Here is a 20,114-nt window from a genome sequence, read left to right as displayed (position 1 = left end):
GCATGTTACTCCCCTCATCAAAAATCTCCAGTGGCTACCAATCAACCTATGCATCAGACAGAAACTCCTCACCCTCAGCTTCAAGGCTCTCCATCACCTCGCCCCCTCCTACCTCACCTCCCTTCTCTCCTTCTACAGCCCAGCCCACACCCTCCGCTCCACTGCCGCTAATCTCCTCACCGTGCCTTGTTCTTGCCTGTCCCGCCGTCGACCCCCGGCCCACGTCATCCCCCTGGCCTGGAATGCCCTCCCTCCCCACATCCGCCAAGCTAGCTCTCTTCCTCCCTTCAAGGCCCTACTGAGAGCTCACCTCCTCCAGGAGCCCTTCCCAAACTGAGCCCCCTCCTTCCTCTCCCCCTCCCCCCCATCTCCCCCACCTTACCTCCTTCCCTTCCCCACAGCACCTGTATATATGTATATGTTTGTACGTATTTATTACTCTATTTTACTTGTACATATCTATTCTATTTATTTTATTTTGTTAATATGTTTTGTTTTGTTCTCTGTCTCCCCCTTCTAGACTGTGAGTCCACTGTTGGGTAGGGACCATCTCTATATGTTGCCAACTTGTACTTCCCAAACGCTTAGTACAGTGCTCTGCACACAGTAAGCGCTCAATAAATAAGATTGATTGATTGATTGATCTGACAACCACCGGGCCCCCAGACTTCCACAAATAGATAACCCAGTGAGCAAACAGTACCTAGAACCCCAAAAACAGCTTTTCAAAAACAGTCCCTCTAGACTGTAAGCTCCTTGTGAGCAGGGATTGCCTCTGCCAACTCTGCTATACTGTACTTGCCCAAGTTCTTAGTTCAGTGCTCTACACATAAGGGCTCAATAAATATCACTGATTGACTGAAGTTCTAACTCCAAACTCCCAGTACCTATACCTTAACACACCCCACAAGTTCTTAATAATAATATTAATAATAATTGTGGTATTTGTTAAGCGCTTACTATGTGCCAAGCACTGGAGTAGATACAGTCTTAACCCCCTTTCACAGATGAGGTATCTGAGGCACAGAGAAGCTTATTGGCATGCCCAAGTTCACACAGCAAACTAGTGGAAGAGCCAGGATTAGAACCCAGGCCCTTCTGGCTCCCATACCCGGGCTCTATCCACGAAGCCACAACTGCTTCTTGACCCTGTGGGGCTGCAAGCAGATTTGTATTATGCTTTTGTGGCCCACGGGCTCCTGGCTTAGGACTTCTCCCTGGCAGTAACTCACTGTAGCCACCAACTGGGCAAAATCTGGTCATAGGACTAGAACCAATGGCTTCGTCAATCCAGGAAGTGCTAGGTGCCAGCAGGAGGAGACCACCTCCCTGCCAGCTGAGCTGAAGAAGCACTTGCAGCTCTGCCCACCAACCTGCTCTTATCATTAAATGATATTTATTCAATACCCAGGTGCAATATGAACTGGATTCAACCTTCTTAACCACACCACCAAATCTCCTCCTGCCCCATTTCCCAGGAGGTCTGTGTCAAAATGGAGGCGAGGGCCAAAGGACTTGGTGTTTCACCTATCAATGCATCTCTGGGACCAGGTAAAACATGGAGACAGAGAGGGACAAGTGGAGGGCACCAGAAACCAAATTAGAATTTCCTCTGGCAAACTGAATTGGCTTCTCGATTTGTCTTGAAATCAGATGTGATTCTAGTGCATGACTGATTGCTTATACTGATGCTCCCACTCTGTTTTGGCCTAGGTCAACATAATGCTCTGATTTAATAGCTTTCAACACAACACTGTTAGAAACAGATCTACACACACACCGCCCCTCCCCTCTCCCCCCAACCCCGCACCACCAAAACCCCAAACCAACTTACTGCAGCTCAGAGATGGACTGCCAGGTCCCAAATCAAACAACTTGTACCCATCCCAAAAGCAAAGATGAGATTGATACACCAGAGAATGAATTAGGCAGATGTCAAGCCATTGAGGAGAAGCAATGTGGCCTAGTAGACAGAGCACAAGCCTGGGTATCAGGAGACTCGGTTCTAATCCCAGCTTCACCACTTGCCTGCTATGTGACCTTGGTCAAGTTATTTTACTTCTCCATGCCTCAGTTTCCCCATCTACAAAGATGGGGATAAGATTCTCCCTCCTTCTTTAGACTGTGAAATTCATTTGAGGGAGGGATTGTGTCTGATCTGCTTCTACTGTACCTACCCCAGCTTAGAACAGTGCTCAGCTCATAATAAGCTCTTAAGTACTATTATTATGGTATTAAATATATTATTAACAATACTATTATCATTATTATTACTTAGAACTTAGCTTGACTGTTAAAGGCCTCTCAATCACTGACTGCTTTGACACTGGTTTTCAAATGCTTATTGTTGATTTTTCAAGGAACCCTCTTGTAAATTTAATTTTTCCATGGGGGCTGTAGATCTCAGTTCCCCTTAGATTATAGTCAGTCAAATTTATTGAGCACTTACTGGGTGTAGAGCACTGTACTGAATGCTTGGGAGAGTACAATATAAGGGAGTTGGTAGACGCAGTCCCTGACCAGTACAGTGCAAGCGCTTAGTACAGTGCTCTACACACAGTAAGCGCTCATAAATATGATTGAATTAATGAATGAATGAATGGCCACAAGGAGCTGACAGTCTAGTGGTTACAGTCTAGGTTACAAATTCCTTGAGGGCAGACATTGGCCCTATTATCATTTCCATTGTAGCATCCGAAAAGTATAGGCCTGCACTCTATCTATTGCATTGCTAGTTGTCCTGTGTTTTCAAAGGCACCATTAATAGTGAAATTAACCTATGAGTGGCTATGTGGGACTCACAAATCTAGCCACATTGTGTGTACATGGTGGGCATAGTGTGGGAATCTAGTATATCAACTGATTGTGTTGGGCTTTTATCTCAAGAGAAAGTAGGAACTGTGCCAGGCGAATATGCTGGGCAAGTTTCCATCAAACAATCAACCAGCCGTATTTATTGAGTGTTTTCTGTGGGCAGAGCACTGTACTAAACACTGAGGAGAGTACAATATAACAGAGTTTGTAGACATGTTCCCTGCCCACAAGGAGCTTACAGTCTAGAGGTGGGAGGGATAAACTGAGAAAGGGTCTGTCTTCAGAGCAGAGGGCAGAAAAGACATCTCGACTGCTCAACTTTTTGTTGGGAGTTGATAAATTCTTGCTGGGAGGAAGTGGCTTGCTGTAATGGCAAATTCCCCTCTACTCTCTAGAATAGATACCACCAATCCAAACTCAATTTCAAAACAATCTGGAAAAATTAAAATCCAAAAGCGAGAAATCAGCATCATCTCAGCATCATTTTGAGGAGATCCTCAAAAATCTCCTCCTCAAAAATCTCCAGTGGCTACCAATCAATCTGTGCATCCGGCAGAAACTCCTCACCCTGGGCTTCAAGGCTGTCCATCACCTCACCCCCTCCTACCTCACCTCCCTTCTCTCCTTCTACAGCCCAGCCCGCAACCTCCACCTCTAATCTCCTCACCATACCTCGTTCTCGCCTGTCCCGCCATCGACCCCCGGCCCACGTCATCCCCCGGGCCTGGAATGCCCTCCCTCTGCCCATCCGCCAAGCTAGCTCTCTTCCTCCCTTCAAGGCCCTGCTGAGAGCTCACCTCCTCCAGGAGGCCTTCCCAGACTGAGCCCCTTCCTTCCTCTCACCCTCGTCCCCCTCTCCATGCCCCCCATCTTACCTCCTTCCCTTCCCCACAGCACCTGTATATATGTATATATGTTTGTACATATTTATTACTCTATTTATTTTACTTGTGCATATCTATTCTATTTATTTTATTTTGTTAGTATGTTTGGTTTTGTTCTCTGTCTCCCCCTTTTAGACTGTGAGCCCAATGTTGGGTAGGGACTGTCTCTATATGTTGCCAATTTGTACTTCCCAAGCGCTTAGTACAGTGCTCTGCACATAGTAAGCGCTCAATAAATATGATTGATTGATTGACCTCCTTTTCTGTGTGTGGCCCAGAGGCCTGAGTGGAAGACCTGTGGGCCATTCAATCTATCAATGGTATCTATTGAGTGCTTATTGTATGCAGACCGATCCATCAATCAATGGTATTTATTGAGCATTTACAGTGTGCAGAGCAAACCATCAATCAATGGTATTTATTAAGCACTTATAGTGTGTAGAGCAAATTAATCATATTCATTGAGCACACTGTGTGCAGAGCAATCTATCAATGGTATTTATTGGGCACCTGTGTGTAGAATACTGATTAAACACTTGGTACAATAGAGTCCATAGACATGATCCCTACCCCTCAAGGAACTTGGGATCTAGACAATAGGATAAATTACAGATAGGGGAGTAGCAGAGTAGAAGAATAGGAACATAAGTGCCGTGGGGTTGGGAGGTGGGGTATCAAAGTGCTAGGGAGGGGAGGCAGAGATTAACCCGGGAAGGCTTGAAGGAGACATGATTTTAAAGGATGGGGAGAGGGGTGGTCTGACAGATATGAAATGGGAGGGAGTTCCAGGCAGGAGGGAGGATTTGAGCAAGGGGTCAACAGCAAGAGAGATGAGATTGAGGCAGAGTAAGTAGATTGATGTTGGAGGAGTGAAATGGGTGGGCTGGGTCCTAGAGGTAGAGAAGCAAGCATAGGTAGGAGGGAAAAGAGCAGATTAAGTGCATAAATGCAGATGGAGAGGAGTTTCTGCTTCAGTTGATCAATCAATGGTATTCACTGAGCATTTACTGTGTGCAGAGCACTGGACTAAGCACTTGGGAGAGGATAATACAACAGAGTTGGTAGACACAATCCTGCCCCTACGGAGCATACAATGTAGAGGGGGAGATAGACATTAAAGTTACAGATTGGGGAAATAGAGTAAAAGGCTAAACACACAAGTTATGTGGTGTTGGGATACCTGGTACCCATAGACCCAAACCAAGAAGTCTGTAAGCGCTGGATAATTATTTCATACCATCTATCTATCTACCTATCTATCTATCTATAAGCTATCTGACTTGACCAAGCACCTTTTGGATTACTGCCCAGCCAGAAACAGGGAACCAGAAGGAGTCAAATTTCTGTGATCAAAGAACTGGAACAAGGGCCCACATCGGCCCTGGGAATTCCACCTCAGGGAAACTCCCGCTCTTTGGGCCTGCCCACTCTGCTTGCTCTAAACCTGGTTTCTCAGCTTTCAGTCAGAGGCACATTCCCTGTCCACAATGAGCTTACAGTCTAGAGCGACAGACATTAATATAAATTATGGATATGTACTCTTCCTCCCTTCAAAGCCCTACTGAGAGCACACCTCCTCCAAGAGGCCTTCCCAGTCTGAGCCCCCTTTTTCCTCTCCTCCTCCTCATCCCCCCCAACCTACCTCCTTCCCCTCCCCACAGGACCTGTATATATGTTTGTACAGATTTATTACTCTATTTTACTTGTACATATTTACTATTCTATTTATTCTGTTAATGATGTGCATTTAACTTTAATTCTATTTGTTCTGATGACTTGACACCTGTCCACATGTTTTGTTTTGTTGTCTGTCTCCCCCTTCTAGACTGTGAGGCCGTTGTTGGGTAGGGATCGTCTCTATATGTTGCCAACTTGTACTTCCCAAGCGCTTAGTACAGTGCTCTGCACACAGTAAGCGCTCAATAAATACGATTGAATGAATGAATGAATGAATGTGCTGTGAGGTTGAGGGAGAGGTGAATAAAGGAGAACAAATCCAAGTGCAAGGGCAGAGGTAGAAAGGAGTGGGAGAAGAGGAAATGAGGGCTTAGTCAGGGAAGAAATATGGAGGAGACACACCTTCAATAAGGCTTTGAAGGTTGGGAGAGTGATTATCTAATATGAAGAGGGAGAGTGTTCCAGGCCAGAGGCAGGACGTGGGCGAGAGGTTGGAGGTGAGATAAATGAGGTCAAGGTACTCTGTTGTATTGTACTCTCCCAAGTGCTTAGTACAGTATTCTGCACACAGCAAGCACTCAGTAAATACAACTGATTGATTGATTGAAACCCTACTACTCCAAGTATCATGACTTCCACTTCCCTGTACTCAGTGGAGAAGGAACAATTCCTTAAACCACAAGGGTCATCGAGTGTTAACCCCCTGCACCCAGCCTGGCCATCCAATAACATCTACATCTGGATAGTAACTCACTTCCCAAGTGCTTGGAGAGGGCTCTGCACACAGTAAGAGCTCAATAAATATGATCGATTCTGGGCCCCTAACGACAATAGTTTGGCTGTTATCTGCACAGCCAGAGTAAGTTATTCATTAAAAAGTGTGAAAAATGCCCAAGCAATATTACTGGATCTGTTCAGACAATTCTGAACTGGTGTTTCTTTACTCACTTCCCAATGGCTTGATTTGACATTGGGATTGTTTTCTTCAGCACTCACCAAACTGAGAATATGAGAGTTTCCTTCCTCTACCTTGGGGAACTCATTCAGGCACAAAGAAGCTTCCAGCCCAGCTTAGTCCACCCTAGCCCAATCAATCAATGGAATTTATTGATCATTTACTAGTCAGTCAATCATATTTATTGAGCACTTACTGTTTGCAGGGCACTGTACTAAGCATTGGGAGAGTACAATATAGTTATTAGTATAGTGCTCTGCACACAGTAAGCACTCACATTCAATTGAATGAATATAATAATAATAATGGTATTTGTTAAGCGCTTACTATGTACAAAGCACTGTTCTAAGCACTGGGGAGGTTACAAGGTGATCAGGTTGTCCCACAGGGGGCCTCATAGTTTTAATCCCCATTTTACAGATGAGGGAACTGAGGCACAGAGAAGTGAGTTGCCCAAAGTCACACAGCTGACAGTTGGCAGAGCCGGGATTTGAACCCATGACCTCTGACTCCAAAGCCCATGCTCTTTCCACTGAGCCACGAAGCTTGTTGTGGGCAGGGAATTATAACAGCATTTCCTGCCCACAATGACCTTACCATCTAGAGAAGAAGAGAGACATGAATAGAAATAAAATTACACATCTGTACATAAGTGGTGTGGGTCAGGGGAGGGGGGCAGTGAATAAAGGGAGCAAGTCAGGGAGACAAAGAAGGGACTGGGAGAAGAGAAAAGAAGGGTTTAGTCAGGGAAGGCCTCTTGGAGATGTGCCTTCCATTCATTCATTTATTCAATCGTATTTATTGAGCGCTTACTGTGTGCAAAGCACTGTACTAAGCGCTTGGGAAGTACAAGTTGGCTTCCAGAGTACTGAACTAAGTGCTTGGGTGAGTACAATACAATAGAATTAACAAACAGGATCCCTGCCCACAATGAGCTTTCAGTCTAGAGGACTATAGGGCCAGTCCGGACCAGTCCCCCACCCCCCGGGCAACACTCACCATTCCCAGATGTCCCAGCAGCCAGTTCCTTCGAGGGGGTTGGGGGAAGCAGCGGAGCCGCTGGCAGGTGACATAGAATTGGCGGCAAACCTGAAATAGGTGCAGGAGGAGCCGGAAGAAGACAACAAGAAGAGAGAGGAGCAGTGCAGAGATGGTATAGGTACGGAACGAAGTCTTCTCTACATTCAGCAGCTTCAGCACTTCGTCTGTGATGGGCAGCATGCTGCAAGGGAGACAGCCCCGGAGAGGTGATTGACAAACAAAAGTGCCTGACTGGTACACAGTATCAATGGTATTTATTATGTGCTTCCTATGGGCAGAGCACTGTACTAAGCGCTTGGGAGAGGACCATACAACAGAGTTTACCAGACCCACAAGATTACAGTCTGGAGTACTCTGAAAACCATTCAGTTCATTCATTCATTCAGTAGCATTGATTGAGTGCCTATTGTGTGCAGAACTTACTAGGTGCTTGAGAGAATACAATAAAAGATAAAGACAGGTCCTTGACTTCAAGAAATTTACAGTCTAATGGGTATCTTAGAATCCCATGTATTCCATTACAAATCATCCCAGCCAGTATAGGGGGTTTTGTTTATTTGCTTTTTATATTATTTATTAAGCGCTTACTATATGCCAGGCACTGTACTAAGCTCTGGGGTAGATACAAAAATAATCAGGTTGGACACAGTCCTTGTCCCAAATGCAGCTCACAGCTCTTAATCCCTATTTTACAGATGAGGTAACAGAACACAGAGAAGTAAAATGACCTGCCCAAGGCCACACAGTGAACAAGTGGCAGGGCCGGGACTAGAATCCAGGTCCTCTGACTCCCAGGACATTAGGCCAGGCTGCTTCAGAAAACATCCCAAATCAACACCTCTCTCTCATAATGGTTTTAATGGGAGGGGAGACGATAAATAATCATTCATTTCTTCAATCGTATTTACTGAGCGCTTACTGTGTGCAGAGCATTGTACTATGCATTTGGGAAGTACAATTCAGCAATAAAGAGAGACAATCCCTGCCCACACTGGGCTTACAGTCTGGGGGATAGCAGGGTGGGGGCGGGGGAGAGACATCAAAACAAATGTAAACAGTCATCAACAAATAAATAGAATTATACACACACACACTTAAGTGCTGCGAGGTGGGGGGAGAAGAGAAAAGGGAGTGAGTCCAGATGATGCGTAAGGGGAGATGAAGAAAAGGGGAGCTTGGTCTGGGAAGGCCTCTTGGAGGAAGTGTGCCTTCAGTAGGGCTTTGAAGGGAGGAAGAGTGATTGTTTGGTGGATTTAAGGAGGGAGGGCATTCCAGGTCAGAGGTAGGACATGGGTCAGGGGTCGATGGCAGATCAGGTGAGATCAAGTGAGAAGGTCAGTACCAGAGGAGCAGAGTGTGCGGGCTGGGATGTAGGAGAGAAGGGAGTTGAGGTAAGAAGGGGCAAGGTGATGGAGAGCTTTTTTTGACACGGAGGTTGATAGGCAACCACTGGAGATTTTTGAGGAGGGGGCGGGGGGTGACATGCCCTGAACGTTTCTGTAGAAAGATAATCCGAGCAGCAGAGTGAAGTATGGACTGAAGTGGGGAGAGGCAGGAGGGTTTGGAGGTCAGAAAGGAGGCTAATGCAGTAACCAGTCGGGATAGAATGAGTGATTGTACTAACATGGTAGCAGTTTGGATGGAGAGGAAAGGGCGGATCTTGGTGATGCTGTGAAGGTGAGACCAGCGGGATTAGGTGATGGATTGGATATGAGGGATGAATGAGATAACGGAATCAAGGATGACACCAAGGTTCTGACCAGAAGCACTAAAGATCCAGCTAGGGAACATGCCAAAGAGAGGAACATGCCTGACACCCAACTATGCCAATCCCTCATTAACCTAAGATCCACCTATATTTTTTCCACATTTCTCCTTTCACCTAATACTTGTGGCTTGTGTTAAGCACTTACTATGTGTCAACCACTGTACTAAGCATTGGGGATGATACAAGATCATTGGATCGGACACAGTCCCTGCCCCACATGGGGCTCAGTCTAAGAGAAAAGGAGAACAGGTCTCTTATCCTCTATGCTATTTTTGGTGGTATTTGTTAAGTGCTATGTGTCAAACACTGTTTTAAGTGTTGGTGTAGGTAGAAGTTAATTAGGTAGACACAGTCTCTGGCCTGCATGGGGCTCACAGTCTAAGTAGGAATAGAGAACAGGTATTTTACATTTTACAGTTGAGGGAGCTGAAGCACAAAAAAGTTAAATGACTTGCCCAAGGTCACACAGCAAACACATGGCAGAATTGGGTTAGAACCCAGGTCCTCTGACCCCCAGGCACATGCTTTTTCCACTAGGCCATGCTGCTTCTCACACTGCTATTGGCCACAAAAGCAAAGAAGTAAAGGTTACAGCAAGCACACCCCTTCCGTAGATGCTTCTGGGCTAATGATTCAGGCAACTGGTTCCCTGATCAGTAACTTGATTCCTGTTTGGTCTGTTAGAAAGTGGTTGACTATCCATAGGCCTTCCTGAAGATGCCAATCTGGAGGCTCAGGCTGGCTGGAGCTCCGGGAGTCCAAAGACCCAATGGTGTTTGGCCTCACCTCCAAGGAGGGGCAGGGCCACTCTTCTCCAAGACCACGTGCACTCTCAGTTGCTGCTGTTGGCTGCTGGGAATCCTTGTCCCGGCAAACACAATGGGACCTCTGGGTGTGGCTATGATGCTTTACTCAAGCACAGGGGTGTGGCAGCACCACAGCTGCTGCGCTTGGGGAGGCAGAATAGTCTAGTGGAAAGAGCATAATAATAATAATAACGATGATGATGGCATTTGTTAAGCGCTTACTATGTGCAAAGCACTGTTCTAAGCGCTGGGGGGGATACAATGTGATCAAGTTGTCCCACGTGGGGCTCACAGTCTTAATCCCCATTTTTACAGATGAGGTAACTGAGGCTCAGAGAAGTTAAGTGACTTGCCCAAGGTCACAAAGCAGACTTGTGGTGGAGCCGGGATTCGAACCCCTGACCTCTGACTCCAAACCCCGGGCTCTTTCCACTGAGCCACGAGTCAGGAGTCATGTGTTCAAGCCCTGCCTCTGCCCTGCTGTGTGACCTTGGGCAACTCACTTAAATTCTCTGTGCCTCTCAGTTCCCTCACCTATAAAATGGAGATTATGGCTGAGCCCCATGAAGGGCATGGACTGTGTCCAACCTGATTACCTTGTATCAACCCCAGCACTTAAAACAGTGACTGGCACCTAGTAAGCTCTTAAATACCTTTTTTTAAAAAAATGCCATCATTGTTACTCCCCCCAACTTTGCCATCTGGAGGAGACAAAACAGAGATGCACAGCTGACCCAAGGCCTGGCCTCTGCCATTTTGGAACCCATCCCAACCTGTGCACGGTTCTTCGTCATTCTCCTTTGCAGCATTTGTTGGGCTTTGTAAAACAAGGTCCTTGACACATATCATGGCAGGGACAGTGCTGGTGCCTCAAGATCAGAAGTGTGGGTGCTGGATAAATATTAACTGGTCACAATGATGAGAAATGTAGGTTAGGGTCTCGTTGAAGGAAGGAGGAAAAGGAGCTCCCGATAATGGTCTTAATCTACACTAGGGGATAGAGCCCCGGTGCTACGTAAATGACCAGGAAGTTTGTTAACTCCCACTCTCTGCCTCCTGAACAATCCAGTGTGGTTTAACAATCTAATGGAAAGTTTCCCAGCTTGATCAAAGGAACCAAAAGTGCTTTCCAGGTGTTATAGGATTCACCCGCCCAACACTTCTATGAGACAGTAGGGGTTATTATTACTATCATTATTATTGCTATTATCATTATTGTCCCCACTTTTTAGTTGAGGAAACTGGAATTATTATTGGTATTATCATTATTGTCTCCACTTTGTAGATGAGGAAACTGAGACACTGAGGGCAAGGAACTTGGCTACATCTTACAGTCAATGGTTAAACTTGGGTAGAAAGCTGAGGATCTAGACTGAGCCAGTGGGACACATTTCCAGGTCCTAAAATCCATCAGTCGTAGTATTTATTGCGCATCTGCTATGTACAGAGCACTGCACTCTAAGCATTTGGGAGAGTATGATGAAATTAGTATGTATGATCCTTGCCCTCTCAGAGGGGAGAGAGACAGAAACTCCTTACCATGGGTTTTAAGCACTCAGCCACCCTCACCCCCTCCTAGTCTACCTCCCTGATTTCCTACTACAACCCAGCTCGCTCTTCTAATGCCAACCTACTCACCGCACCTCGATCTCAATCTCGCCGCCACCTCACCCACGTCTTCCCTGTGGCCTGGAACTCCCTCCCCCTTCATATCCAACAGACCTCCATTTTTCCCCACCTTCAAAGCCTCATTAAAATCACATCTCCTCCAAGAGACCCTCCCCTATTCCCTCTCCTTTCTGGGTCACCCTTGCATTGGATTTGTACCCTTTAAGATCTTGAAATTCACCCCACCCTCAGCCCCACTGGACTTTGTACATATCCAAAATTTATTTTAATGTCTGTCTCCCCATCTAGGCGGTATGGTCCTGGTGTCTACCAACTCTGTTGTTCTGTACTCTCCCAAGTGCTTAGTATAATGCTCTGCACACAGTAAGTGCTCAATAAATACCACTGGTTGACAAATTAGAGAGAGGAGAAATAATAGTCAAGATGAGATATGTACATGACTGCGGGGTGGCTGTGTGTACTGAAGTGCTTAGGTGACTCGGAAGCTCTGAAGTGGCACTTAGAAGGAACATAAAGTGTGGAGATTTGAAATGAATATGGGAAGGCCTACTGGAAATGTGATTTCAGAAAGATTTTGAAGATGGGGAGAGCTGTGGACTGTTGGATAAGAAAAGGGAGGGAGTTCAAGGCAGGAGGGACAGCATGAGCAGGAGATTACAGTACAGTGCTCAAGCGTTTAGTACAGTGCTTTGCACAGAGTAAGCACTCAATAAATACAATTCAATGAATGAATGAGAGCACTGGCAGGAGAGAGAAAACTGAGAAACAGTAAGTAGATTAGCTTGAGAGAATGAAAGAGTGTGAGCTGGGGTGTAGTGGGAGAAGAGTGTGGATAAGTAGGAGGGAGAGAGTTGACAGTGCCCTGAAGCCAAAAGTCGGGTGCTTCTCCTTGATGTGGAAAGGACTGGGCAACCATTGGAAGTTTTTGGGGTTGTGCACATCAATGTTTTCAAAAAATGATCCTCACTGCAGAGGAAAGTATGGGCTGGAGAGGAGAGAGAATAGAGGCAGGGAGCTCGGTGAGAAGTCTGATGCAGTGGTCAATCTGGAACACGCCAAGTCCCCAGACCAGCATGGTGACTGTTTTGATGGAAAACAACAGACTCTGGAAATGTTGTGGAGAGAGAAAGGACAGGCTGAATAAGGGCGTTCAAAGAGTGAGAGGAGTCAAGGCCCTACACTGAGGCCTTGTGTTATAGTAACTAAGGCTCAATCCAGCACAAACTAATGGAGTTCTAGCAGCAGAGTCAATGTTCTTATCAATATTCTATTATATTCTCCCAGGCACTTAGTAATAATAATAATAATAATAATAATAATGGTATTTGTTAAGCGCTTACTATGCGCCAAGCACTGTTCTAAGCACTAGGGGAGATACAAGGTAATCAGGTTGTCCCAAGTGCGGCTCAAAGTCTTAATCCCAAGTTTGCAGATGAAGTAACTGAGGCACAGAGAGGTTAAGTGACTTGCCCAAAGTCACACAGCTGATAAGTGGCGGAGCCAAGATTAGAACCCACAACCTCTGATTCCCAAGCCCGTGTTCTTGCCACTAAGCCACACTGCTTCTCTAGTACTGTGCTCTGCATACAGTATGAGCTCAAAAAATTGCATCAATTGATTAATGGATTAAAAAATCATCACTCAAGTAACTGGAATTTTTGGCCATATAGCCTCCCTACCCCTAAATTATAGTTTAAGAATCTGCAACCCCAAGTCCTGACTCAAGAAAGATCTGAGAGGCATTCTGGCTCAACTCCATTATGAAGCCCTTGCAGAGCATCCACACTGTGCTAGCAGTAAATATGCCAAGACTCTGCTTATCTCCTTCAAAAAATCTTACAGGCACCAGGTGGACCAACATAAATGTGTACCTGTTCCATTTTCCCTTTTTTGTTGCTTTAGTAATTTGTTTGTTTTTCAGAGTTACTTGTTTGTTTTCGATTGTGGGGTGGGTGGGTGATTTCACTCTGCATATACAGGTCAGCGCATAGAGGCCAGCAACTTGGAGAGGAGAAATCAAGGTCAGGTGATTGAAGGATGAACTCAGGATGGATGGGTAAATTCCCCCCCACTCCCCACCCCACATTTCCAGGGGAAAGGGGGACCTAAGGAAACCTTTTAGAACTAAGACCTCTGAGGAAGGCAGCTTAGTGGGAGGCTAGAAGACCTGTATGGAGGTGGAAGTGTGATAAGGGGAACAAAAAGAGTGGACACAGGTAAGCTTTGCTGGACCAAAAAAAGCAAAGAAGGAGTGGATGTTGATTAGAGGTATTAAATGACATATTCCGCCTACTGACCTCTAGGACTGTGGACCAAAATAATCCCACCAAACATTCAAATCTGTCAACAAAGAATAATATACACGATCCATTAGACTGTAGGCTCTTTGAGGGCAGGGATTATGTCTCTCTATTGTACTCAGAGAAGCAACAGGGCATAGAGAAGCAGTTTGGCCTAGTGGAAAGAGCCCGGGCCTGGGAATCAGTGGACCTGGATGCTAATCCTGGCTTCACCAATTGCTTGTTGTGTAACCTTGGACAAGTTACTTAACTTTCCTGTGCCTCAGTTTTCTCATATGTAAAATGGGGATGAAATACCTGTTCTCCTTCCTACTTAGATTGTGAGCCTCATGTGGGACAGGGACTGTGTCCACCCTGATTAATTTGTATCTCACCCAATGCTTAGAATAGTGCTTGACACATAGAAAGCGCTTAAATACCATTATTATTATTATTATGATTTTAAGCTCTCTGTGGGCAGGGGATGTGTCTATCAACTCTGTCATATTGTACTCTCCCAAGTGCTTAGTACAGTGCTGTACACACAGTGCTCAATAACAACCATTGATTGATGAAAGAGGAAGAAAGAAAGAAAAAAAAAGCATGTAGTGTGCCCAAGTGGAAAGAGCCTGGGGTTGGAAGTCAGGGGATCTGGATTCTAATCCCGACTCTGACACTTGCCTGTTGAGGGATATTGGGCAAGTTACTTAACTTCTCTGGGCCTCAGTATCCTCATCAGTAAAATGGGGACAAATTACCTGTACTCACTCCCCCTTAGACTACGAGCCCCATATGGGACAGGGATTGGGGCTGACATGATTGCATTTCATCTACCCCAACACTTAGTACAGTGCTTGGCACATAGTAAGTGCTTAACAAATTCTACAATTGTTATTATTGTAAGCCATGTTGACATAAAATAGAATCTATCTTCAGGTAAACCAATGTTGCACTTGGGCACCAAGTGAAGCTGGAATTCCTGAGGCCAAAATCCCCCATGGAAAGTTTTCTGCCTCGAGTCCCTGAAATTCTCGTCTGGGCCTGGGAGTCGAAGGGTTCTGCTTGGTAAAACTGCCCAGATGGAATAAAGAAAGAGAAGACATCTTGAGTGTACAGAACAGCTAGAGTCAACACTTGCCAAAGAAGCATGGATTTCCCAATCATCTCACCACTTTCAGTTCAAATGAGAGCATCGTTGGAACAAAAAGGGAAGATATTCATGGAATAGTCATAATAATTGGGGTAGTATTATGTGCTGAGCACTGGGGTAGATACAAAATAATCAGGTGGGACAGTCTCCATCTCACTGGAGCTCACTGTCTAAGTAGGAGGGAGAACAGATATAGAATTCCCATTTAATAAATGAAGAAACTGGGGCCCAGAGAAGTGAAGTGACTTGCCCAAGGTCACCCAGCAGGCAAGTGGCAGAGCCGGGATTAGAACCCAGTTCTTCTGACTCCCAAGCCCCTGCTCTTCCCTCTAGGCCACACTAACAGAAACAGGACAAATCAACGGCCAGTAGGCTTCAAAGTCTCAGAAGGAGTTACAGTCTGGAGATGGAATTCTTTGAAATCAATCATACTTATTGAGTGCTTACTGTGTGCAGCGCACTGTACTAAAGCATTTGGGAGAGTACAATACAACAGAGTTGGTAGATACGTGCTCTGCTCACAATGAGCTTACAGTCTAGAGGTGGGGAAGAAGGGGATGATCTAAGACTAACAAATTAACAAAAGACAGTCATAGTATTTATGAACATCCACACGTGTTTAGCACAGTAGTAGACCTACATGAAGCAAGGGAAATGGACTCAGTGCCTGACCTCTAAGAACTTATATTCACAGAATCATAAGTTGATCACAGTGCTTGGCACATAGTAAATGCTTAATAAATACCATCATCATTATTATTATCATTATTATTAGATCTAGGGTAGAACTGAATCCACTGCTCGGAGAAAATAGGATTAAAAATAGTCAACTGGAGCCACCTGACAGGGGTCTCCAGCAACCCGAATAAAATGCCCCGTTCTAAGTCTATCCAGTGATCCAGGCCAAGGACTTCAGCCCTTGAGACCTCTAGCTGATGATTGCTCAAATAATGAACATTGATACATGGGAAAATGGACTAAAAAAATGTCAAGGACTTTTTCTTCTCAAAGTCAAGAAGGGTTCCTACAGTAAAACACATTGATACATGAAACCAGAGGGGCTTCCCTCAAAATCACCAGGACCACCTACTCCCTCAAAAAAAGATACCAATTCAGGGGGAAATCCAGTAGCTAAAGCCACAGATGCCTTTGTATTGGTGTCCAGCTTCTCAATATACTTTGTCAATGCACCAAATTGCCTCACCATAAGCCAATGAATCCCTGAGCCACGGAGCACTGGTTCCAGGGTCCTGGTGCTGCCCCGAGACAGGAGGAGAAAAGATATTATCTTCAGTCTAAGATCATCCCCACTCTCTAATCAAACAATCCATCCATCATATTTATTGAATGCTAACTTTGTGCAGAGCACTGTACTGAGTGCTTGGGTTAGTACAATATGACACAGATTTGGTAGATCTACATTCCCTGCCCATGACAAGCTTATAGTCTAGAGGACTCCAACCTTCAGAGAACTGAAATTCCCAGGGTGGCATGTGGAATGCCCAGAACCACCTCAGTTTCCCATGGCCCATGCCCCCACCCCTCTCCCCTGAAAATAGGGTGGCTTTCTTGAGGCTGTCCTCCCTGGGTAACTCCCAGCCTGATTGGTGTCTACTGTGTGCACACTGGGAGCCCCAGGTGGGACAGGGACTGTGTCTGATCTGATGATCTTACATCCATCCAGTGCTTAGTACAGTGCTTCGCACATAGTAAGTGCTTAATGAATACTACTATTATTATTATTATTGTTATCAAACCACCTGGAGATTTTCATTCCCTTGAAAGTCCTGAAATGACTCTCCAAAATGACTCAAGTTGTAGCCCAGTTAAGGTTTCAGATGGCCCTCACTGTGTCCTTTGACCTTTCCTTTGGCTATGCAGGTGACCTTTATTTGCTGTACATTTTTGGTAAAGGAGATCTGGTACTTCACTAGTAGATGACTGAGAAAGAACAGAGAAGAGAAAATCCCAGAAAGGAAGCAGTAACTTGTATCTGAAAATCACCTGAGATTCTAGACATTGATACATTACATAATTATTATGGCATTCATTAGGTGCTTACTATGTGCTAACCCCCTGACCGTACACTCAAATGGACAGGGAATATGTCTGCTAATTCTGTTGCATTGTTTTCTCCCAACCTCTTAGTACAGTGGTCTGCATATAGTAAGCGTTCAATAAATACCATTGATTGATTGGGAGATTGCAAAGGGCTGGAGTTGATACCAGACTATAGGATCAGACGATGTCCTTGAAGGGTGCTCCTAAGCTCTCCTATCCTCCATTTTACAGATGAGGAAACAGAGGCCCAGAGAGCCTAAGCCACTTACCCAAGTCCTCCTAGCTGACGAGTGGCAGAGCTGGGACTCAAACCCAGGTCTCCTGACTCTCATTTCCTCTGTTCTGCCCATTAGACCACACTGCCTCTCCCTCAATATATGCAATTTTCGAAGCAGGCTCTCTCATGACTCACCAGACTATTTTGTAATAGCTCCTGCTTGAGCTCCTACTGAAGACCACTAGGGTAGACCGTCTTGGAATAAATCAAATTCATTACCATATTCGGCTCTAAGCGAAAATGTATCAACAGATTCCCATAAACTGGAATGAAACTAACTGGCACCAGGAAAAACCTGGGGCTTTGAGCTGGGACCAGGGAACAAATTGTGCAAGAGCAATAAATGCATTTAGTCTTAGCAAGAAAGCTGCACGCAGAAAGTCTTGCTAGCTGCCGCCCAGAGAAAACACACCCTGGCCACTCCCCGAATCAGTCCGGAGGCAAAGAGGAGTATTAAAGTCCCTAGTGTTGCTTCTCCACCCTGTATGGGAGGTGCTGCCAACCCAGGGAAAAATTTCCTCACGTGACTGGCAAGGTTTACCCCTTTGCCGAACCAAAGCCTTTCCTAATTTTAAAGGTTACATCATCCGGCACAAACTTCTGGAATAACAGGTTTCCCCGAGATCCTTAACCTCTTGCAGGTCAGGGTAAATCCTAGGTCCATCTGCTCATGAAGATGCAAGGAAACCTCAGCCAGCAAACTGCACTTCCCATACTCATTGTAACCTCAGTATTGATAGCATTTACCAAGCGCTTATGGTGTGTCGGGAGAAAATGCACAAGTGGGAATTTAAACACGGTCCCTGCTTCTCAAGGGGCTGCCAATCACTGTTAAAGTGAAACCCACACAATGCCTAGATGGGCATCAAAATGGCAAACGTCCAAGAAGGTTCCTAGCCTGAAGCAGGTCAACCAGCTGGTCCGGTGTTTCTGATTAATTAATGCCTGTCTCCCCATCTAGACTGTAAGCTCTATGTGGGCAGGGAATGTGTCTGTTTGTTCTATTGTACTCTCCCAAGCACTTAGTACAGGGCTCTGCACACAGTAAGTGCTCAATAAATACAACTGGAGGAATGAATGACTGTTCACATATGTCCATATCTGTATCCTATTTTAATGTCTGTCTCCCCCTCTTGACCATAAGCTTCCTTTCATTCTATCATTCATTCAATCATATTTATTGAGTGCTTACTGTGTGCAGAGTACTGTACTAAGTGCTTGGGAAGTACAAATCGGCAACAAATAGAGATGGTTCCTACCCAACAACGGGCTCACAGTCTAATAACAGGCTTACAGTCTAGCTCCTTGTGGGCAGGGAATGTGGCTACTAACTCCGTTATACTGTATTCTCTCAAGCACTTAGTACAGTGTTCTGCACAAGTGTATCAGCCTCCTCTCCGATCTCCCATCCTCCTGTCTCTCCCCACTTCAACCCATACTTTACGCCGCTGCCCGGATTGTCTTTGTCCAGAAACGCTCTGGGCATGTTACTTCCCTCCTCAAAAATCTCCAGTGGCAACCAATCAACCTACGCATCAGACAGAAACTCCTCACCCTCGGCTTCAAGGCTCTCCATCACCTCGCCCCCTCCTACCTCACCTCCCTTCTCTCCTTCTACAGCCTACCCCGCACCCTTCACTCCTCTGCCACTAGTCTCCTCACTGTGCCTCGTTCTCGCCTGTCCCACCATCGACCCCCGGCCCACGTCATCCCCCTGGCCCGGAATGCCCTCCCTCCCCACATCCGCCAAGCTAGCTCTCTTCCTCCCTTCAAGGCCCTACTGAGAGCTCACCTCCTCCAGGAGGCCTTCCCAGACTGAGCCCCCTCCTTCCTCTCCCCCTCCTCCCCCGCCTTACCTCCTTCCCTTCCCCACAGCACCTGTATATATGTATATATATTTGTACGTATTTATTACTCTATTTATTTTACTTGTACATATTTATTCTATTTATTTTATTTTGTTAATATGTTTTGTTCTCTGTCTCCCCCTTCTAGACTGTGAGCCCACTGTTGGGTAGAGACCGTCTCTATATGTTGCCAACTTGTACTTCCCAAGCGCTTAGTACAGTGCTCTGCACACAGTAAGCGCTCAATAAATATGATTGAATGAATGAATGCTCAATAAATACCATTTTTTGATTGACTAATGTTGCTATAAAGCAACTTAAAATTTCTGCAAGGTTTCTGTTCATGTCTAATGGGCTGAAGGCAGAATCAGTCCCCAACTGGGGAATCAGAAGACCTCAACAACAACAATGGTATTTGTTAAGCACTTATTATGTGCCAAGCACTGTTCTAAGCACTGGGGTAGATTAAAGGTAATCAAGGTGGACACAGTCCCCGTCCCACATGGGGCTTACAGTCTTCACCTCCATTTTCCAGATGAGGTAACTGAGGCACAGAGAAGCAAAGTGACTTGCCCAAGGTCACACAGCAGAGAGGTGGCAAAACCAGGATTAGAACTACGGTCCTTCTGACTCCAGGTCCGTGCTCTATCCACTAGGCCACCCTGCTTCTCTAAACAATCTCTTAAACAATCCCAACTCTCTGTTTCCAATTTAGTCCAATGGGAACAATAGCACTTCTATGCTCCATGCATCGTATTCCCCCGAGCACTTAGTACAGTGGACTGCACATAGTAAATGTTGAATAAATACCACTGATTGATTGATTGATCACCACAGAATTTTCGTACTGACAAATGAGCTAGGTGCCTTAAGACACTTTGAGATCCTGGGATCCTATAGAATCCAAGGAGTCAGGCAGGACCTCT

The 20,114-nt window shown here is 45.5% G+C and overlaps 1 protein-coding gene across 1 annotated transcript in view; it reads right to left on the bottom strand.

The window, feature by feature from the left end:
* Positions 1-20,114, bottom strand: part of LOC119950323 (cytochrome P450 4F22) — a 54,522-nt gene that overhangs the window by 25,445 nt on the left and 8,963 nt on the right. Inside the window, exon 2 of the mRNA XM_038772616.1 lies at positions 7,330-7,552. Within this exon, the coding sequence (XP_038628544.1) occupies positions 7,330-7,551 (222 nt within the window). The 5' untranslated portion in view covers position 7,552. The remainder of the gene's footprint in view (positions 1-7,329; positions 7,553-20,114) is intronic.

Source organism: Tachyglossus aculeatus, chromosome X1 (genome assembly GCF_015852505.1).
Source record: "Tachyglossus aculeatus isolate mTacAcu1 chromosome X1, mTacAcu1.pri, whole genome shotgun sequence".
Taxonomy (NCBI): domain Eukaryota; kingdom Metazoa; phylum Chordata; class Mammalia; order Monotremata; family Tachyglossidae; genus Tachyglossus; species Tachyglossus aculeatus.
This window is presented reverse-complemented; position numbering and strand designations above follow the sequence as displayed.